Raw genomic sequence first — 23529 nt, 5'->3', positions numbered from 1 at the left:
CTTTGCCCAAATGGCTTTTGTGAACCTTCAGATTTCTGCTTTAAAGACTGCATTATGTGCCGAGGACAGCAGATAAAGTTCAGGGCCTGCCCAGAGTTGGAATTCCAAATCCAAAAATCACAAAACACAAAAAGACATAAGATACCCTGGTTGAAAACCAGCAGAAACAATAAACAGCAAACTAAATAAGTAGACTTAATTTATTTGAATTATCAGATACAAAATATAAAAAACCACATTTAATATATTTAAGAAATCAAAGGGAAACTTGAAATATAAAAGAGGGGAGAGCAGTCATATTTGATAAGAACTAAATAAAACTTCCAGAAATAAAAACAATAATAATAAAAAATTTAAATAATAATTAAATAATTAAATAATAATTAAAATAATAATTATTATAATAATATAATTATTAACAATTCTAATGATATAATTACTAACAATTCTAATGATATAATTATTTATAATAAATAATTCTAATGATATAATTATTTATAATAATAAATAATTACAATGATATAATTATTTATAATAATTATAATATAATTATTTATAATAATTATAATATAATTATTTATAATAATTATAATATAATTATTTATAATAATTATAATATAATTATTTATAATAATTATATAATTATTAATAATTATTATAATTGTAATAATATAATTATAATTATTATTACAATTATAATTATTAATAATTATTACAATTATAATATAATTATTAATAATTATTACAATTATAATTATTAATAATTATTACAATTATAATATAATTATTAATAATTATTACAATTATAATAATATAATTATTATAATTATATTATAATTATAATAATTATTAATAATTATTATAATTATAATAATAATTAAAATTATTATTAATTTTAATAATAATTAAAAAGTTAAAACTCAGCAGGTGAGACTTCACTGAAGAGAGGATTATTGAATGGAATAATGAATAAAAAGAAAGTATCCAGATCAGTCTACAGAGGAAAAGAAATGGAAAATATAGAGGTAAAAATGAATGAATAACAGTGCAATAATAGATTAAGTATTGGAATAATAGAGTATTCCATATTCCAGAACAAGACGGAAAATAGCAAATAATGCATATAGGGAAACAATGACACACGACCTCTACATCACACATACACTAAAATTAAATAAAAGATGAGGCATTAACCTAAACACAGGAGCTAAAACTATAACCCTTCCAGAAGTAAACATGGGAGATTATATTCATGATCTTGCAGAAGGCAAAGATTTCCTAGCACGGAGGCAAAAAGTGTTAATCTTATAAGAAAAGAAAACTGATAACATGGATTTTGTCAAAATTCAAAATCGCTGCTTATTAAGAAATATTATCAAGGAAATGAAAAGGCAACCTACAGACTTGGAGAAAATATTAATAATACATATATCTGACAAATGACTAGTATTTAGAATACTGAGTAATAAAAGGTACTCACAAATTAATAACAAAAGAATAAGCAAAGAAAGGTCTTAACAGACACTTAAAAAGATAAATGAATGGCCAGTAAGCACCTGAGAAGGCACCCAACATCATTAATCATTAGGGACATGAAAATTAAAACCACTGATAGACATCACTTTACACCACTAGTATGTCTAAAATTGACAAAACAGCACTACATGTTGGTGAGGATGTGAAGCAACTAGAACTCTCATGCCTTGCTGGTGGGAATGTAAAATGACACAACTATCTTGGAAAACTGATGCCCCAATGTGTTATGAACTGTGCTTTTAGCCTTCTACCCTTTGGTTACATGGGTCAAACATTCTCCCTTTTGCTTAAGCTAGTTTCTCTTGCTAGCAGCCAGTGAGTGTGGCTAAAACTAATGATAAAACAGATCACATCACTGGTTGGTCTGTGGCATTGTTCTGCTGGGCAATGTGGAGCTAGGGCCACTTAACTATGGGACCTAAGGCAAGGGCTTGAGTCGTCCTGCTCAAATACGCGTCCACAAAGCCAGCAACTCTAAACTACACTCTAGATGCCTTGTGCTGCTCCTTCTCTGGGTGTACCTTCAAGTTTCTATCTACACACAGATTGCCCCAATCTACCAGTATGACTTCCAGGGATGGGTTCTTTCCTGAGCCCTGCATTCCTCAAGCTTTCAAGCATCAATGACACCAGTTAGGTTGGATTTCTATCTGACTCCACATCATTTCTGTGGGTTCTTTATCTTGTGGATCTTAGCTTACTCTTTCCCCAGCTGTGCACTTCTGTTTTCTCCCTACAATGCCCTTCTGCAGATAATCTGGGTCAATCAACATGAATGGGTAAAGCAGAAGTGAGAAGGAAATGAGAAAAAGCATAAAATAGTAAATGGTAATGTAAAATATTAATTTGGAAGCCAACTTTGGAGACTGCATAAAGTACCTGCCATCTACATGACCATAAATTAAATATTTGCAACAATGTTAATTTTTGTGATTATGGAGGGTGTGGCCTTCAAGAAAATGCTAGTGGCAACAGACACAGTCCTATATTCCTGTAAGATGTTACGTAGGATATTTGCATGTTCTAAGGATTAAAGTAACTGGATCTTAATAGACTAGTGGGCACATACAAGAACATTCTGAATTGGGGTTTACATTTTTAAAATGTTAGAAAAATATCACAATAAGTCAAATGGAAAATCCATGGGGCATTAAATTACCTGCAAATTTTAATACACAGACAACCTTAACCCACCAGTGTGGCTCCTGGGGATGGGCTCCTTCCTGAGTCCTGTATTCCTCAGGCTTTCAAGCACTGGGGACACCAGTTAGGGGGATTTCTGACTCCACATCATTTCTACTGGAGGCATTCATTGTTTTTTTTTTTTTTATCTTCTGGATCTTAGCTTACTCGAATGCAGCCAAAATAACCATTTCCTATTCAGCTTTAGCATATTTCCCATCTGACCTTTCTTTTTAATTTTTTTAAAATTGACTTTATTATTATTTATTTTTAATTTCAGTGGTTTTTTGGGGGAATAGGTGGTGTTTAGTTACACGAATAAGTTCTTTCACGGTGATTTCTGAGATTTTGGCACACCCATCTCCTGAGCAGTGTACACTGTACCCAGCGTGTAGTCTTTTATCCCTCACCCTCCTCCTGCTCTCTCCCCCAAGTCCGCAAAATCCATTGTATCATTCTTATGCCTTTGCATCCTCGTAGCTTGGCTCCCACTTATGAGTGAGAACATTCTCATCTGACCTTTCTTAATATGTAGAACTTTGAACAAAGAATACTGCATACCTGTGTCATAACACACGATAAGTCTTCCACTGTGATCGCCCACACTCTGTGGCGCAAACTCCACTTCCAGTTGCATGGACTCTCCCACATTAAGAGTTCCAACAGCTGGTTCTACAGAGAAAGGCCTGCAACACATAGAGAGGCACATCATCAGAGCACATTTCTAACTAGTGTGAGAGGGGGAGGAGAGGAGATGGGAGTTCTAGTTCTGCAGACAGCTCACACTGCAATTTCATGATCCAGAAGTGAAGTAGACATTTGCTACCTAATGTGAAAGAACTTTAGTTTTAATGTTAAAATGACAGCATTAGATTAGCAAGTGTAAGGGCAACTTAAACAATGCAACAATATTCTTGTTTGTGTCCTTGCCATTTAGCCCTGCTTTTAACATTCATTGAGTATCCCTGCTGGGCTCAGGCACTCAAGTCAGGGTGACTGCAAATGAATAAAATCCAGCCTTTGTCCTCAAACATTGAGATTGCTGTAAGGAACAGATTTAAAATATGTATGCAAATATTGTCATTTTCAAAAGAACAGTGCCTTCAAAGGGATAAAAATCGAGTTTTGTGAGTTCACAGGAGAAAGGGCATCATAGTGGAAAAATATATCAGAGCCCCAAAAGGAAAGGGATGGCACCCTCACTCTCCTTAGGATAATTCAGGACAGATGAACAGAGGGTCTACTTTAAAAGGGTGGGAGGGGTGTGGAGGAACTACAGGAGGTGATGCAATAGCCCAGGTGGCAACGGTAGCGCTGCCACAAAAGAGCCATGGAGAACGCATGGTTTTGAAACCTGCAAGGAAAGGCCTAAGAGAAGGCTGCCTTATGGGGAGCAAGGAGATGTGGCCAAGGGAGACAGCAGCCCAGGTGGTCTCCCAGGGAAGACAATGGGGAAAAAATATCCTGACCTCACATCCCCTCCCATCTCATTGTCTACCAGACCCTCACTGGGTGAACACAACCAGAGCCAGAAATCGGAGTAGAGGGCTGTTGACCCAGGCTGTAGAAGCCAGCCTCCGGGGCTAGAGCAAACTGAAGAAGGGTGGACAGTGCATTTGAAAAGGCAAACTCAGGACAAATTCTGTGTCTTGAAAATATAATTTGGGATGCAGACATTGTGGGGAGTGAGGTTTGATTTGGAAACAGGAAATAGTTTAATTGTTTTGGAAGAGAATAGTAAGAGAGAAGCTGGATCTGATGGTGAAATACCTTAAATAACTTAGAGAGTTCTTCCTAAATAGGAAACCCAGCCCATTTAATTATTTTCATGGTCCATTTCACTTCTTTAAATTGCTAGTTTTTCAAAGTAATGTGTTGTGTAATGCATCTGGCAGACCGAGCTGTTTCTGATTATCTACTTCGATCACAACCGTTCTTAGAGTTGTCATTCCTCGAATATTCCCTTAGATGATGAACTCAGTTTCAGAAAATCTAAGCTTTCTGCTTTAAGGATACAGAGTTTATGTCACGGGTAGCACTGGGTGGCATCTGAGAGTATTACTACAGGACCTCAGGTGCTCCCTACTGTGAGCAATTGGTTTATTTTCTCTGGTACTTTCTACTTGATCTCCTCTCTTTTCTTTTTATAAATTAAAAAAATATATATTTTTTGTGGGTACATAGTAGGTATATATATTTATGGGGTACATGAGATGTTTTGATACAGGCATGCATTGTGAAGTAATCCCATCATGGAGAATGGATATCCATCCCCTCAAGCATTTGTCCTTTGTGTTACAAACAACCCAATTACACTCTTTTAGTTATTTTAAAATGTACAATTAAGTTATTGACTATAGTAACCTTATTGTGCTATCAAATAGTAGGTCTCATTCATTTTTTCTATTTTTTAATACCCATTAACCTTCCCCAACTTCCCACCCAACCCCCACTACCCTTCCCACCTCCAGTAACCATTCTTCTACTCTCTATGTCCATGAGTTCAATTGCTTCGATTTTTAGATCCCATGAATAAATGGATCTCCTCTCCTTTCACTTCCTGATTTCCCTACTTCCTTTCCTTTGTCCTGTCCCCATACCTGTGGCACTGATCCACCAGTGAACCCCAGGCATTGCTGCAGAGGCACTCTGGGGCAGTGGTTACTAGCCTGACCTCTGGAGCCAACCGAATGAGTTCAAAACCCAGCTCTGCCACGACCTTGGGCAAGTCACCTAACCTTCAGTTTCCTTATCTGTAAAAGGAGGGTAATGACAGCACCTACTTCATATGGTTATAGTGAGGACTAAAGGGGTTGATATAGGTCAAGTGCTTAGAATAATGCCTGGCACAAAGGAAATGCTATACAAGTGCTTATTATTCTTTTTGTTATGGCTATTTTTATCTCCCTCACTGGCAGCCTCTAGATGCTGTGTGATGAATCTGTGGATGTGTTTGGGTGTTTCGATGAGTTCAAGCTTTTATCATTCTCCCCTCACTCCTTCACACTGCTCTAGAGAGAGTGTAAAACACACACACAGGTCATAACACATCAATCTCTTGTTCAAACACCTTCAGCGGTCCTCATCATCTGTGCAATCAAGTTCAAACTCCTAGGCATTTCAGGTCCCACACAATCTGTTCCCAACAGGTTTTTGCATTTTCATTACACACATACATCTGTCCAAATATCCTATACACCTGTCATGTTCCAAGTCAGTGCTGGGGTGGGATGGGAGGCAGGCTTTAGTCTCTTCACCCACAACCTCCCCCAGCACTGCACCTGCTCTCTCTTCCCACCAGATTGTGGCCCCCACATAGACAATCGGAACTGCTAGGATCACATCAGGTGACTTGCCATTTCCCACATGCCATATTCCTTCTGAAGCCACCTCTCACAGCCCAGACTCAAAGTCACCTCTTAAATAGAATCTCTCCTGATTCTCCCTTTTGTGAATAGTATCTCTTTCCTCTCAGAGACTATAACTTCCCTTTTAGTTTTTACAGTGGTTTACTTTGTACTTGAGTTGGTTTTCATGCCTGCCTCTCTCAATAGCTAGAAACTCTTGAGAAGAGAGGGAAGGGAAAACACAATCATGAGTCATCTTTGTGTCACTCATCACCCTATACATGGTTCTTTACTCAGGAATCTCTCAGAAGAGGTTCTTAACTGAATTACAATAAACTCTTAAAGGTAAATAAAAATATTTGTAATCAACTATCAGTGTTTATGACATCGTGGTGGAACGAGAAGGAGCAAACTTTCAGTAGAATCTGTGCCTTGTGGGAAGTGATGGTGAGTCTCCCAGTCTCAAAGTTTTTTCCTTCCTTACAGCCTCAGTGAGAATTGGAAGAAGTGAGAACTGGGCCCAGTTTCCCAGCTTTGGGAACACCACCACCATATTTACTTCTATCCTTTGCCTCCCTACTTCCTAATATTTTTCTTCCTGCACTGTACTTTCATTTTATTTTCAAATATTTCTTGGTAGCAAAAGAATAGTTTTAAAATGAATTGGATATTATTATATTGCAGTACCTAAACCATTAATAATTTTTATAGAGAAAGTGATACTAGTATCCCATCTGTACGACCTCCAGGAATCCAAGTTCCATGGAGTGGTAAGGGTTACTTTGCCTTCGTGCTAATCATTGGGTTTAGGTTACACAAACTTCTTCAGTAGTTATAATCACCTGGGATTGCCATTGCTACTTACAGCTGCCTAACAGATGTTAATTGGGTAGAGTGTGTTAAGTTCTGGTGGTTACACATCGTCTATAATTTGATTTTGTACTTCATTTTACTAAAATGCAGACAAGTTGAACAGGCTAGAAAATATCAAGTATCAGAAAACGTTCTTACAAAGAAGTAAAAGGTGTTGTTCTTCAAGGGTATAAGGATGGTTCAGTCTATCAAAATATTTGGTTTTGATATCATATCTTGATTAATACCAAATAATTATGGAGAGAGTTTGGTTTTGTGAAAAATCATGAGCCATGAGAAAGATTTGAGTTTTTGTTCCATCAATTATGAGCTCTTCTTAAGAACTAAAACCATCCAATGATTCAATATTTTAGCAGAAGACTAAATATTGATCCTAAATATTAAATATTGAATATAATATTAGTATTTATTCTTCAGATGATCTTTCTTGTTTAATTCCTTACTTGAGTTTTTAGATATTGAAATTGCTTCTTAATCCTCACTATTTCAACTTCCAATGTTAATCCTACTTTAATCATCAAAGTTATTCTGATACCTACTAGAGTTTTAGGTCAAATTTAACAATAATTGCTTATGTTCTCTGTACATTTTATAGCCCATTGCAGCCTCTTTCATTAGTGTAAAAACATTATGCTTATTTTATAGTACTTGGAGAATGTGTTTTATTTTATTTTATTGTAGAGGTTTATAGTTGTAGTTTTGCCTTTGTGATATATTGTTGGTTAGGCATCTTATAAACATTTATGGGGTGTTTATTTATTCTAGACAGATGCTGGAGATTTATAAGAACCTAAGCATTTTATAAACTTAACCACTAATAAAATCATTATTTCAATGAGAAAAGGATGACCTGTTTTTTTAAACAATTTCCTGTGGGACATTATTTCTAGCTGTATATTGACACTAAAAGTGGCAGGACCATGGGCTTTTGACTCCAAATTCTCCGACTATATCCACTGCTCTACCATGTCTATTAACAACCATATTAACTGAAGAACACTGTCTAGGAACAGAAACATCTGTGTGGATTTTAGAATGGATCCTTGTCAGGGGATCTCCTTAGAGATTCTAACTCAGCATGATGTGACCACAAATTCAACCACGTTCTTTCTCATTGAAGCCATCAGTGTTCTCAGTTGCAAACAACAGAAGCCAGCTGTGGCTAATTTAAACAGAAAAGGGACTGACTGGAAGGACTTGAGGCAACTCACAGAATCAATGATGGTTGAAAAACACGCATTTTGTGGAGAAAACATAAAGCTATTATTTCATGCAGAGTCTAAACAGGAAAACAAAAATATTTGCAAACAGGGAATTTGAGAGACTTGGTTACACAGAAGATGGGAGAGGTGAGAACCCCAACTGAAGAAGGTGAGACAGCTCCGAGATTCATAACAGCGGTAAGCTCTTTCCACTCCTGGACTGGAAGCAAAAGGAGAGGAGGAAGTGTTATCAGATCCTGGGGACCAGGGTCACCTGGCAGAAGTTAGAACCGTGGCAGGCCAGCCTGACAGTGGCTAGAACCATGGAGGAGATGCAGTGGTGGCTGGGGACTCTGCTGAAGGCAAAGAGGGAAGAGGCTTCTTCCTTCTTCCTACTCTCCAGTCTCCTGCTAGTGTTCCTGATTGGTCAAACCTAGCTGGAATCTGGCTGAGCCAGGAGGCTAGGAAGGATCAGGAAGCCCCACAGGGACACTGAACAGTGCAGGGGAATGGTGAGACATGGACCTGAGGGCAAACAAGCCCAGAGCTGGCCCATGTTTGCACGAATCCAGGTTTTGATGTTAACTTACTGGGGGAGTTTGGGTAAGTCGTTTAACTCCTCAGGCTTTACTCCCTTCACTGTAAAATGGCAATGCTGGGCCAGCATGTCTACTGTTGACAAATCCTGGCCAGTCCCTGAGTTGCCTCCCATTTTACCTTAGAATTGTTTCTATATTAGGAAAACATAATTCATATTCATAGGTAGATGGATAGAAAGATTTTAGTTTTTTTTTTTTGCAACTTCACACTATTAAATCTGTGAAGTGATTTTTGCTTCATATTTACATGAATCTAAAATATACGAAATTGCCATTTTGGGGTGTTTTTTTTCAAATTCAGCCAAACAGCCCAGGAAGATATGTTCCTGCACTTGCATATCCACCTTAGGTAGATTCTTTTTTTCACAGAAAAAAAAAATACCAATGTAACAGTTTTTAATGGGTATTGTGAATAGTGGTTGTGGGAGACCATTTTTTCAATTGAAAAAGATGGTTTTTTGTTTTTTTTTTTTTTGAGACACAGTTTTTCTCTGCCACCCAGGTTGGAGTGCCATGGCATGAACATGGCTCACTGCAACCTCGACCTCCTGGGCTCAACTAATCCTCTTACCTTGGCCTCCCAAGTAGCTGGAACTGCAGGTATGGACCACTACACCCAGCTTATTTTTTTGTTTTTTTGTATTTTTTGTAGAGATGGGGTTTTACCATGTTGCCCAAGCTGGTCTTGAACTCCTGGGCTCAAGTGCTTCACTCACCTTGGCCTCCCAAAGTGCTGAAATTACAGGCATAAGCCACCATACCAGGCCAAGATGGGTTATTTCTAATTCATGGGAAGCCAGCTGAACAACCTGCTTCCTTCTCCTCCATCAAACTATGTGAGGTTTGCCATGAGATGACAAACAAGGCCTGTAGAAAATTTATGACCAATGTCTGGAGACACTGGGTTCCAAAAGAACTTTTCCTTTGCCTTTAGTGGTTGATTTATTTAAGGTGGTTTAGAATCTTGCTTCTACCTAGAATGCAGAAAGCTGGAAAGAATGTTTCTTTTATCCTAACCATGAGAAAAAGTGAGATTAATAACAAAATCACAACCTTTCTTGTGCCTGTCAGAGAGCTGAGGTAGCACATCAAATAGCCTGAAATCTAAAGACAGACAACCCATTTCCCCCCAGGGGGATGGGATATGTACATACGGTTTAGACTGTGGCTTTCACCTGTGGCAGGCAGAACTTTCCTGCCAGCAGAAGAAAAAGTGAAAGGGGATGGAACAAAAAAATATATATATATTTGGAGAGATAATAGCTGAGATTTTCCAAAATTAATGAAAGATTCAGGAAGCTCAGAGAACCTCAAGCAAAATTAAAACCCAAACCAAGCAAAAGCAAAGCAAAATCCTCAAAACAAAAAGCAAAACATAAACAAAACTTACACCTAGACACATCATTTCCAAACTGCAAAAACCAAATAAATCAGCAAGTAGCCCAAGAAAAAGAGATAATTACATACAGAGGAACAAAGATAAGAATCACAGCAGACTTCCCATTAGAAAAATGTAAGTCAAAGGACAATTGAGTGACATATTTAAAGTACTGGGGAAAAAAATCTATATATAATTGTTGGCCCAGAATTCTAGATGGTGAAAAAAACATCTTCCAAAAATGAAGGAAAAATAAAGACTTTTTTTCCAGATAAACAAAAACAGGGAATTTACAGTAGACTTGTGCTACAAGAAATATTAAAGGTAGTTTTAAGCCAGGAGAAATAGGATATCAGACAAAAATGTGGATCTACATGAAATAGTTCAGAGAGAGTGACTCACCTAGAGTACTTGGAGAAATAAACACAAATTCCCTCCCAAAGGATGTGCCCTCAACTGGCAATATGGCAGTGCTGCTACCTACAGTATGCAAACTGGGTCACTTGAAAACCCTCCCACCAGAAAATACCTACAAAGACTGGATAAAAGATAATGTAAATAAATGTATAACTCAGCACGCACAAAAATAAGAAAAACTCATACCATTACAAAACAAAGAGGAACCTAAGAACCACAGCAGTAAGCCACTGAGCTAATGATAGGTCTGCCCTGGGTTCCCAATAGCCCAGAAGCCTGGGTTTTTAATAGCCCTGCTGAAGCAGGAGACAAGGCCTCACAATGGTCAAGTTAGGGGACTGGTACCAGATCCCCATATAAACCTGAGAAATGTGAAGGACTCCCCAAACACACTCCCATCAGCACAAGAAGAAGCGTCTATCTGAGTTTTTAATTAAAGGAACAAAGTTTCTCTAGGACATTCATAACTTGAACTTGTGTCTTATGAAGGTGTGGGATTTGCATATGAGCTATCAGTCCAGGAACTCCTAAGGCAGGAAATTACCAAAAGAGTACTCCATGGTAGCGTAACTTTTGGGAACCAGGTAGAAACAAATTCTAATCCCTTTTGGACAAATGAGTCACTAAGTCAGCAAAGGATGCCACAGATAAGGCCCTTCTGAAAGAGAACTTAAATCCAGTATATACACACTAATTTTTAAAAACAGAATTAAATCCAGTATATACATACTACTTTTTATAGAAAAGAACTTGAACCCCTGCTTCCTGTCTTCCCAAGCTGGTTGTTCTTTTTAAGACCCCACTGGTCAGCCACTTGCTCTCATGCCCCAAAACAAATCCTTCTTTTCCACCTTATAAGAGAGGTCCTTGAGAGATGGGGTTGTTTCATCATTCTTATACCAGCAGTCCCCAACCTTTTTGGCACCAGGGACTAGTTTCACGGAAGGCAATTTTTCCACAGATTGGGGGTGGGGTGGATATTCTCAGGATGATTCAAGTGTATTACATTTATTGCACACATTATTTCTATCTTATTAAATTGTAATATACAATGAAATAATTATACAACTCACCATAATGTAGATCAGTGGGAGCCCTGAGCTTGTTTTCCTGCAACTAGACATTCCCATCTGGGGGTGATGGGAGACAGTGACAAATCACTGGGCATTAGGAGCATGCAACCTAGATCTCTTACACGCACAGTTCACAATAGGGTGTGTGCTCCTATGAGAATCTAATGCCGCAGCTGATCTGACAGGAGGCGGAGCTCAGGCAGTAATGCAAGTGATTGGGAGCAGCTGTAAATACAGATAAAGCTTTGCTCTCTTGTCCACCGCTCACCTCCTGTTGTGCAGCCTGATTCCTAAAAGGCCACGGACTGGACCGGTACCAGTCCACGGCCTGGGGGTTGGGGACCCCTGCTTTATACTGTCCCATGGTGTCTACACTGTGGTTAGTCCACAAATACTCAGATTAAAATCCAGCTCTATCACTTACTAGCTCTGTGCTCTTCAGGAAATGATGTGACCTCTCTATCCCTCAGTTTTCTCATCCTCCAAAGCCAGCAACAGCAGGTTGAGTCCCTCTCACAGCTCATCACTCTGAACTCTTCTGCTTCCCTCTTCCATTTTTAAAAGCCCTTGTTGGTTACATTGGGCTCATCCAGTGAATCCAGGATTATCTCCCAATTTTAACATTAGCTGATCAGCAACTTTAATTATATCTGCAATGTTAATTCCCCTTTGCCATACAACATGATACAGTCACAGGTTCTGGGGATCAGGATATGGACATGTCTGGAGAGCCATCATTCTGTCTACCACACTGGCCATAGCTCATTTGAAGGAAAAAGAAAAGAGCAAACACTGATTATATAGCACTTGATATATACCAGCAGTTTCTGTTGATTATCCCAACAACCTTATGAAGTGGCTGGTATACTTTTCCCCATTTTTCAGAGAAGAAAACTGAGGGCCATGAGCCAAGGAATGTGGGTGGCCCCTAGAAACTGGAAAAGGCAAAGAAATGTACTCTCCCCTCAAGCCTCCAGAAAGGAATGCAGCCCTGCTCTCACTTTGATTTTAGCCCAGTGCAACTTCTGACCTACTGAAATGTAGGATAATAAATTTGTGTTGTTTTAAGCTACTGAGTTTGTGACAATTTGTTACAATGGCAACAGAAAACTAATCAAGCCAGTTATAAAAATTCTCAGTCAAGACAAATTTATTTCTATATGCTCATGGGCCATTCTCTGTACTAAAAGGACTTTCATCCAGCATTTTGAAAAACCAAAAAGAGGATTTAGTATAATATGGATATAAGATATTAAACCTTGAATTTTAGTTTCCTCTGAAGATGAAGAGGAAGTCTACCCTACATCAGTGAGGTCTCCAGCTTTGCAACTGAAGATTGTTAACAAGCAATTCCACCCCCAATGTTATGGTAGCAAATTACTTGAGCTGACTAGATTTAGCTATAATCAATCAAAAACAAGAGCCAAAGGCATGCATACCTACAAGTTTTGATGTGAAATACAGCATTTTTGTTGCCAATGTTTCGTACCAGCAGAATCTTCTGGGTGCTGTATTTGACAGGACAAGTGGAAAAATTCAGCTTGTCAGGAAAATCGAGAATGGCTCGCGCCCCTCTGGCTTTGATGGGTACAATAAACTTTTCTCTTTCAGTAACACAGGTCAACGTATGGGCGTAATCCTACAAGGGAAGGGTATGATCATTATTTGTGGAAAAAGCAACATGATCACGATAACTGTGCAAGAAAAGGGTCAATGAGAGGCATTTTGCAAAACAACTTTTAGTATATTTCTATGAAAACGTCTTAAAACAATTACAGAAGTACTTTCAAGGAGGTTGTCTTTTCTGAGAGAGAGAGAGAGAGAGAGAGAGAGAACAGATCTAGTGTTAAAACCTACAGCTGGTAGAGAAGCTATGCTTCATGTGTCTCTCAGGCAATAGGGAGGTAGGATGAAGTTCACTGGCAGGCCAGGCCCATTTCTCCTGTAGATCCGAGAAGATTCACAACAGTTCCCTCAGGTCCTCTTTCCAAACCCTAGTTCTCCTTCAAGCCCATGTATTAGAATGATGTTTCTTTTTTTTTTTTTTTTGAGACAGAGTCTCGCTCTGTCGCCCAGGCTGGAGTGCAGTGGCGCGATCTCCACTCACTGCAAGCTCCGCCTCCCGGGTTCACACCATTCTCCTGCCTCAGCCTCCCGAGCAGCTGGAACTAGAGGCGTCCGCCACCACGCCCGGCTAATTTTTTGTATTTTTAGTAGAGATGGGGTTTTACCGTGTTAGCCAGGATGGGTCTCAATATCCTGACCTTGTGATCCGCCCGCCTCGGCCTCCCAAAGTGCTGGGATTACAGGCATGAGCCACTGCGCCCGGACAATGTTTCCAACTAATGGCCTCTTTCTGCCTATACTCTTTGCAATGTGACTTCGCAGCTCCTCCATCAAGTAAGGAGTCTCCATTCCACTTGCTTTGAGCAATACAAGGTGGCAGAAGTTATGCTATGCCAGTTTCAAGCTGAGACCTCAAGAAGCTTTGGGCCTATCCAGTCTTGCTCTTGGAACCCTGCCAATGGCATGTGAACAAGCCTGGTCCAGCCTACTGCAGGATGTGCACCTGGATGCTCCAACCAAGACCATGTTAGACCAGCCTAGAGCCAGCTGATCCCCAGATATGTGAGCCCAGCCACAATAAGCAGAGTTTCCTACCTGATGAGAGGGCCCAGGCAACACTAGAAAAACCACCCAGCTGAACCATAGTCTTGTGAGCAATAATAAGTGCTTACTATTTTAAGCCACTAAATGTGGGATTGTTTGTAATTATACAGCACTAGCTAACTGATGCGTAAGTCAGTTGAAACCTCACTTCTTGCACAAAGCCATTTCTGACCATTCCAAATAAAAACGCTGAGGCCCTAGACACCTCTCTTCCCCAGTCATGAGTTTAAATGCAACTGAAATGCTGAATAAAGTCAGTCTTTATGCCATCTCATAAGATAGAAAGAGAATATTTGCCTGCAATGTAGCAAAGAAAAAGTTAAAAGAAGTCACCATAAAAGGTACCTGATCTCTAAAAAAAGCTTTGTTTTCCTTCATTTTCTCATCCTTTTATTGTGTGTTTTAGCTGCAAGGCAGCTCGATTAATGAAAAGTCATTTTGAACAGAAATTTCCTTTTGGTAACCATGTGACAAACGGTAGTAAGTGGTGGAGGTTTTAAAAAAAACCTCTTTTTGGGCTTTGGGCATAGAATAAGAATGGGACCATCTGGCATACAAATTGGCATACAGGGCTGGCCACATACTCAACCTCATGAAGCCACAGGACAAGCATAAAGCAGTGGCATCCCCAGTTTACTCATTCAACTATGTTCATTAAGTGCCCAGGTGCCAGCACGGCACTGTGCTAGGTCTAGGAATACAACCAATTAGGAAATGCAGACATGGTCACGGTCCTCCTCCAGCTCACATCAGGATGGAGGAGACGATGAACAGATGAATAAAGGATATGTAATGTACAGTGCAACTCACATATAAATAAATATAAAGCTAAAACTGCCAGAAATGCTCACAAATAATAGCCTTTACGCCTGTAGTTCTGTCTGTCCCCTTGGGCTCCAAACTCATAACCAGCTGCCCAGTCAGCATCTCATTGGATATAAACTTATATCCCAAACCAAAGCTCCTGATGAATGTCACTGCCTGCTACTGTGCATAAAGATTTCTGCTGAGGGCCAGGAATGGAGGCAAAACAGCTTCAGCCCAAAGGGGGAACCTTTTTCTAGTACCCACAAAGGCTCCACAAAGACAGCTAAGGTCTGACCCTCTCTCCACCTGCAGCCTCCTGGTCTCAGTACTGGCATTTGCATCCCTCCAGCGGTCTGGTTTTAGAACCCTGAAATGAGGCATCCTTTCACGCTCTATTTCTCAATTTCTTGATACAATCCATAGGATCTACCTTCAAAATATATCCAAACTGCAATCACTCTTCACCACTTCCACCCCCGCCACCCTGGTCCTAGCCACTCCAATCCTTCCCAGGCTAACAGGACTTTCTATTTCAACCCTTGCTCTCCTAAAGTCTATTTTCCACCCAAGGGTCAGAGGGATCCAGTAAAAATATAAGTCGGCTCAGGCTGCTTCTCTGCTGAAAAGTACCTAGCTTAGGCTGGCGTACTTGTGAAGGTCCCGTGGCCTGGTGCCCCCATCATTTCTCTGGCCATATCTCCTCCTCTCCCCTGGTTCCTCCTGCAGCCACAGGTTTCCCCTTCAGAGCCTTCACACATGATGTTTTCTCCTTCCCTCTACTTATTCATGGTGCTCGCCCCCTCATCTCTTCAGCGCTTGGCACGGCGATCCACTATCTCCCCGAGGCCTCCCCTGACTGCCCTATTTTCAATGGAACTCTCGCTCTCCTGCCCCATCACTCCCTTACCTTCTGTCCAGCTTTAGTCTTGCCCAGAGCCATCTAGTATATCGTATATTCTCCCTCCCCAGTGAGTATAGTGCATGTCTCCCCCATATTTCCATGTCAAGAGGGATTTGCCCATCTTCTTGCCTTCTGTATACCCAGTACCTAGAACAGAGCCTAGTACTTAGCAACTACTCAACAAATACTTCCCGAAGGAAGGAAAGTTGGTAACGGAACATTCAGCAGAGATGAGTGACGGGAAATAAATCATGATATGGGGACAGAGAGACTGGAGAGCTCTTTTACATGGGGTGTGGGGCGGGGGCGGTCAGGAAAGGCCTCTATGAGGAGGTGACACTTCAGCAGAGACATGAGTGACAAATGAAGCCATGTGGATGGATGGCTGTCTGTGGGAAGTGTGATTTGGAACATGTGGCCAGAGGGGAGCAAGGGAAGGAGAGTGGTTAGACACATGGCCAACAGGTTGCGGGGGCTAGATCCCACAGATCTTGTAAGCCATTGTTAGGACGTGAGAGGGCTGAAGGCATTCCCAAGGCTGAAAGCTGATCTTGATGTAACCTGAGTAACGTTTTAGAAAAAGCGCTGGCCGCTATGTGGGCCACGGACTGCAGCCGGAAGAGGAAGGCCAGTTAGGAAGCCACTGCTGTAGTCCAGGCATGAGACGACACAGATGTGGACTTGTGTGGGCAAGTACTTAGCCTAGCATTTAGCAAGTAGTAAGTACTCAATAAATGTTAACTGTCCTTATCAGACTTTTGTATTAAGTACAATTTTTGTAAGGCGTATAGGAAAAATTCAACATACGTTTACTCTCATTGGTAGGGAGCCATCTAGCCATCTATATACTGATAAGGATAATAATAATAGAACAAGATAATTTCAGAAAGTGATGAGGGCTTTGAAGAAAATAAAGCATAGGAAAGTGATAATACTGGATGGGGTTGATTTAGGTTAGAATAACTAAAGAGGTCTTCCTGAGGAGGTGACTTTTGGATGGGGATCTGAACAGCAAAAGGAGCCAGTTGGGTGAGATCTAGGAACAGAGTGCTCCTGCCAAGGGGAACTGCAAACGTACAAGTCCTAAGGCAGGAGTGAGTCATAAAAAGGAATAAATAGGATTCATGAAATTGATTAAAACTGGGTTGCTAGTATATTTTTAAATAACTTAAAGAATGTAACTGGATTGTGTGTAACTCAAAGGATAAATGCTTGAGGGGATGAAACCCCATTCTCCATGAGGTGCTTATTTGACATTGCACGCTTACATCAAAACATCTCATGTACCCCATAAATATATATACCTACTGTGTACCCACAAAAATTCTTTTTATTTAGAATACATTTTTTAAAATGGCTGGGCGTGGTGGCTCAAGTCTATAATCCCAGCATTTTTGGAGGCTGAGGCAGGAGGATCACTTGAGGCCAGGAGTTCAAGACCAGCCTGGCCAACATGGCAAAACCCAGTCTCTACAAAAATTAGCTGGGCATGGTGGCTCGCACCTGTAGTCTCAGCTACTTGGTAAGCTGAGGCAGAGAACTGCTTGAACCTGGGAGATGGAGGCTGCAGTGAGCTGAGATCGCACTACTGCATTCCAGCCTGGGCGACAGAGTGAGACTCTGTCTCAAAAAAATTAATAAATAAAATAAAAATAAAATTTTAAAAATTGAGTTGTTAGACTCTTAGCTCTGCAATTGATTCTGGTTTCCAGATGGTAATGCCAGACTCAAGACTTATGCTATCCAGACAAGAGGAAGTACAAATCGCACTAAGCACACTTGATCTTAGAAAACCCCACAGAATTCAACAATGCAACAGCCTAGTTCATTGTAGGATTCTACTACAGAATCCTAAAGAGATAAGTACTATTTTTGCTTTTTCTTAGGAGATCAAATCCAGCCAGCACACGTTTTGTTGGGAATTATAAACTGAAAAGCCCCTGGCACATGTGGAGACTGAGCATTAACTGAGGCATTGAGAGCTAGAACAAAAGATGCTGCTGAATCCAGGATAAGAGGAGATCCTGAAGTGTTTGTCTCATTTTATTCTATACGCACATATCCGCTGCCTTGTTCTAGAAGGAATTAAAGGCAGCTGTAAATAGTTTAGGAGGCTAATTGAAATACTGAGAGAGACGTTTTCAGACATTTTCAAGTTCCCAAATGAGGAAGATTTGAAGTTTGATTTGCATTATAAATTTTTTCATAATCAATTCACATACCCATAAAAGAATATAAGGTTCTTTAAACAAGTCCCTTAAAATGTATTCCAATCTCTGAAGTTATGTACTTAATATGACTATATTAGATTATACATCATTATATATTGCTCTGCTGGCTTACAATTAATTCAGATCTTATGACTTGGGAGGCTCTGATGGCCTGCAGGCTTAAGCAATCACTTCAGTTGATGAACTGAACACCCAGCCTCACAAACCTGCTTTTCCTCCTCTGTTCCCTATCTCTGTAAATGACACCACCATTTGACCAGTTGTTAGCCAAAATCCTACAGTTCAAACTAGGTGCATTTCTTTCTCGTATCATCGATCCATCAGTAAATCCTGGCAGCTGTACAATAAAAGTATACATCCGTCTGGGCACAGTGGCTCATGCCTGTAATCTCAGCACTTTGGGAGGCTGAGGTGGGTGGATCGCCTGAGGTCAGGAGTTCGGGACCAGCCTGGCCAACATAGTGAAACCCCATCTCTACTAGAAATACAAAAAATTAGTTGGGCATGGTGGCGGGTGCCTATAATGCCAGCTAACTGGGAGGCTGAGGCTGAGGCAGGAGAATAGCTTGAACCCAGGAGGCGGAGGCTGCAGTGAGCAGAGATTACACCATTGCACTCCAGCCTAGGCAACAAGAGCAAAACTCTGCTTCAAAAAAAAAAAAAAAAGTATACATCCTTCCTCCTACTACTTATCACCTTCACTATCACCACCCTCATCCAAACTTCCTTATCTTTTACCTGAACTATTATAGTAGCCTCTGCCCACTGTACGCATCAGGGATCAGTCAGCTACGTTATAACAGGAAAAAGAGCAAAATCAGAGCAGTTTACACTAGGCAGAAGTTTATCTTATACAAAGAAGTCCAGAGGTAGGTAGGCCAGGTCGGTAGGGTGGCTCAACAGTGTCAACAGGGACTCAAATTCCTAAATTCCTGCTCTACCATTCTAGCATGCAGTTCCCATCCTCGATGTCACCCTGTGGGGCAGAGTAATTCCTGGGACCCGACTCTTTCACAGCCAAGCTGCAGGGCAAAAGGAGGAAGCCAGAAGGGACAGAGCACCTCCTGCTGTGTCAGCTGTCTTCAACCAGGTGCCTTGGAGTCCTACTCACATCTCATTGGCCGACACTTACATGCAGCTGTGAAGGAGGCTGGGAAATGTAATTTCTTATTTCAGGCGGAAGTGTCCAATCAAAATTTGTGGTTCTCCCTGTACACTGATGATGGGAATGTAAATTAGTACAGCCATTATGGAAGACAGTATGGCAGTTCATCAAAAAATTAAAAATAGAACTACCATATGATCTAGCAATTCCACTTCTGGGTATATATCCAAAGGAAATGAAATCAGTATGTGGAAGAGCTACCTGAACCCCCATGTTCACTGCAGCATTATTCACGATAGCCAACATGTTGAATCAACCCAAGTGTCCATCAATGGATGAACATACAAAGAAAATGTAGGCTGGACACAGTGGCTCATGCCTGTAATCCTAGTACTTTGGGAGGCTAAGATGGGCAGATCACTTGAGCTCAGGAGTTCAAGACCAGCCTGGACAACGTGGAGAAACCCCATCTCTACTAAAAATAAAATTTAAAAAAATTAGCTGGGCATGGTGGCGGGTGCCTATAATCCCAGCTACTAGGGAGGCTGAGGTGGGAGGGTTGCTTGAGCCTGGGAGGTGGAGGCTGCAGTGAGCTGAGATTGCCCCACTGCACTCCAGCCTGGGCAACAGAGTGAGACTCTTAAAAAGAAAAAGAAAAGAAAATGTGGTATATGTACACAATGGAATACTGTGTAATCTTAAAAAAGAAGGAAATTCCATCATTTGTGACAACATGGATGAAACTGAGGCAATTACGCTAAGTAAAATAAGCCAGGCATAGAAGTACAAATACTACATGATCTCACTTATATGTGGAATCTAAAACAGTCAAATGCATAGAAGCAGAGGGTAGAACAGTGATTCCCAGGGGCTGGGGTTGGAGAATTGGGGGATGCTGGTCAGAGGGTACAAAATTTCAGTTAGACAAGGAGAAGTTCAGGAGACCTATTATACTCATGGTTAATAACCATGTAATGTAAAATTGAAAATTGCTAAGAAAGTAGATTTTAAATGTTCTCACTACAAAAAAATTATAAGTATGTGAGGTAATGTATATATTAGATAATGTATATATTAATTAGCTTGATTTAGCCATTCCAATGTGTATATATATATTAAAACCTCATGTTGAACACCACAAATATATACAATTTTTGTCAATTACAAATAATTTTTTTTAATTGTGGTTCTCTTATCAATGAGGAAAGAGAAAATGAATGTCAAGGGGAGGCTACTAGCTGTGATGCCTCACGTGGCCCCGCTTCAGCCTATTCTCTACTTGGTAGCCAGAGTGGTCCCAAAATGTAAGTCAGATTGTGTCATCCCTAATCATAACCCATCAGACTGGATAAAAGGAGAGGATCAGCATTTCTCCTATCTTTCCTGAATGGACTATACCTCAGGGGAGCTGAAAAGCTGGTGAGGGAAAGTTTTGGTTTTGTTGTTGTTATTGTTTTTAGAATAATTCCAACCAGTAAGTGCAAAATAAATTATGGAATTAGAAACTTAACCCTCAGTGATGTAGGGAACGATCTTTATTGGATCATTACAAAAACAAAACATAACAGACATTTTGTGCCTCTTGATGTAATGCACTAGGAAGTACCACATCACCTGTGAAGGATTCTTGATCAAAAGGAAAAAAATAAACAAATCTAATCAAGGCTATACATCTAACTATCAGTTACAGGCAACAGGCGGCAAGGGGCCATTCTAAATGACATGATGGGAATGCAATCAGCAAAACTTATTTGGATCTTGATTTAAGAAAACCAACTTAAAAAAAAAAAGAAAACTTTTTCTTAATTGTGAACCATTGTTGCACTTGATATGCAATGGTTTTTTTAAAAACCAACTTTTTAAAGTTGGTTTTCTTAAATCAAGATCCAAACTACTGACTGGATATGTGATGATATTAAGGAGTGACTGTGGTTTTTTAGGCACAATCATGGTACTGTGGTTATGCTAACTTTTAAAAAGGCCCTTATCTTTAAGAGAAAAATCACAAAATATTTACAGATGAAATTACATGCTGTATGGGACTTGCTTCAAAATCTACTGGGGGAAGGGGCAGGACAGATGAAGCCAGACTGGTCATGCGCTGAGATTTGAAAAGGTGGGCGATGACAGTAGAAAGTAGAAAGACACTCTGCTGTTCTTTCTACTTTTGCACACGAGGAAAAGAAAGCCTTCCATAATAAAAATATTTGAAGTACTTTATGGTGGCTTCCTATCCCACTTTTCATGGCTTCTAAGATCCTTCACGAGCTCACCTGCTGGAATCTCATTTCCTACCATGTTTCCAACAGCTTCCTCTGCTCCAACCCCACTGGCCTTCTCGTACTTTCCCGAGCTGGCTGCCAAGCGTGTTTCTGCCACAGGGCCTTTGCGCTTGCTGTTCCCTCTCCTAGACAGCCCTTCCCTTAGATATTTGTGTGGCTTAAATTAGTTCTCTTAAATTAGCCCAAATATCACCTCAACAGAGGAGTCTTCCCTTGACTTTCCTATCAGAGAAGTCTTCCTTGACCTTACTTTTGAAAGAAAGCAGAGCCCTTATCATTCCCTACCCCCTACTATGTCAATTCCTGACATTGAATTGTATATATTTGTTTGTTTGTTTGTTTATTCATTGTGAAATGTAAGCTCCATGAAAGCCAAAGCTTGTTCTATTCTCCATTGGATCTGGCTCAGAAAACTGGGCCTGGCACTGAGTAAATGAAAGAATATTATTCATTTTTAATATCTTTTCTGGGTACTACACTATCAGGAGTTTTTATAAAGAACTTTCCTAAAATCCTTGTTAGCCTTATTATCAAATTATATTTATGAGGTCCATAAAGCTAAAAAGTATGGATGTGACTATCTGGAAATATGAAACAAAATAAAGAGAAACTGTTCTTAGAGAAGACTTCCTAGACATCTTACTGTTAATTGAAGTGACAAAGAAGAAAGTTAATATCTAATATATTCATGACACAAAAAGATAATTGAGCCCTTTTTACATGCTCTTCTCATCTGTAGGCCAACCTCAAGTCAAAGAAACTTCTTTATATTTTCTTAGATTAACTTTTACTTACTTATCTCACTCCACAAATATTTACTGCACCCTTTCTATGTATCAGGCCCTGTACCAGGTACTGGGGCTACAGGGGTGATCCAGATAGAACTGGGGAGGGCGAATTTCAGGCAGGAGGAAAACAAAATCCTGATCATTATTTTTGCCAACAAAAGTCATTGATTGTGGACAATTTTATGATACCGACATTTAAATTCAAATTGCTGGCAATATAGTTTTATTATTATTATATACATAGATAACATAAAACATGTTCACATTTTCTATTCTTTTTGGGCTATGGTTTTTAAATTTCATAGTGACAAACTGGAAAAACCATTTTGACAACAAATTAGACATTTTCTTAAACCATAACTGAGCCACCCAGTTGCATCACTGCATGCTTTCTTCAAAGCTTGCTGCCTTTTCCGTATGACAACACATTGCAAACAGATGCTTTCTTAAGTCCAAGGAAGTACTCTGTTTTGCTTTCCCACAAAAGCCTATATTTTTCATTCTCATTTTAATGGTAAATATACAAATTTAAAAGGTCAAGAAAAATGTCAGGCTCTAGAATTTTATAGTGCTATTTGATGATGACACTGGCTATTATATTTCTACAGTATATGATATGTGCACTAGGATTATTAGATTAATAACATATCCAATCATTTTTTTTTAAAGTCTGAGTGAGGCTCTCCTCACTCAGATAAGGAAAGCCAAAATAAATTTGCTGCACCTGTTATCTGGGTATTTGGCATTCTTAACAAGTTCCATCCCCAGGCAGCCAGATTAATAGATGATGGGCGGGAGGGAAATGTAAATTGCATTATCATCTTCGACATGCTAATATACATGGGTACTGAAAATCCAATTGAAAGAGGGCTGGCTTATTAACTGTGGCATGCTGCAATTTACATATCTCACCCTCCAGATGTGAGGAGGGTAAATGAGAATGGAGTGTTCTCAGATCAGCAGGGGATAAGAAAGAAAAAAGCTTGTACTTTGGCTATCAATTTGGCCAAGTGAAGAAACAGTGACACTTGGTGAAATGAATGACTTTTATTTTTCCTAAAATAAATCTGGCTCTAGTCACTCGCTGGCTGCATTCTGGAGCAGCCCTAAAGACAGCATGCCTAACCCTAGCAGGTCA

General features: G+C 39.8%; 2 protein-coding genes across 2 annotated transcripts in view; one reads left to right on the top strand and one right to left on the bottom strand.

Annotated features, from left to right (window-relative positions):
* HYDIN (HYDIN axonemal central pair apparatus protein) overlaps positions 1–23529 on the bottom strand; it is a 488520-nt gene that overhangs the window by 341729 nt on the left and 123262 nt on the right. Inside the window, exons 10-11 of the mRNA XM_063654515.1 lie at positions 13047–13246; positions 3280–3404 (exon numbers count right to left, since the gene is read on the bottom strand). Of these exons, the coding sequence (XP_063510585.1) occupies positions 3280–3404; positions 13047–13246 (325 nt within the window). The remainder of the gene's footprint in view (positions 1–3279; positions 3405–13046; positions 13247–23529) is intronic.
* The window catches only part of LOC134738595 (basic proline-rich protein-like), an 11073-nt gene continuing 3983 nt past the window's right edge, over positions 16440–23529 (top strand). The window contains exons 1-2 of the mRNA XM_063655116.1: positions 16440–16478; positions 19166–19306. Coding sequence (XP_063511186.1) covers positions 16440–16478; positions 19166–19306 — 180 coding nt within the window. The remainder of the gene's footprint in view (positions 16479–19165; positions 19307–23529) is intronic.

Source organism: Pongo pygmaeus, chromosome 18, assembly GCF_028885625.2.
Source record: "Pongo pygmaeus isolate AG05252 chromosome 18, NHGRI_mPonPyg2-v2.0_pri, whole genome shotgun sequence".
In the NCBI taxonomy this organism is placed as follows: domain Eukaryota; kingdom Metazoa; phylum Chordata; class Mammalia; order Primates; family Hominidae; genus Pongo; species Pongo pygmaeus.
The sequence above is the reverse complement of the archived record's forward strand: the minus strand, read 5'-3'. Positions and strand labels throughout refer to the sequence as shown.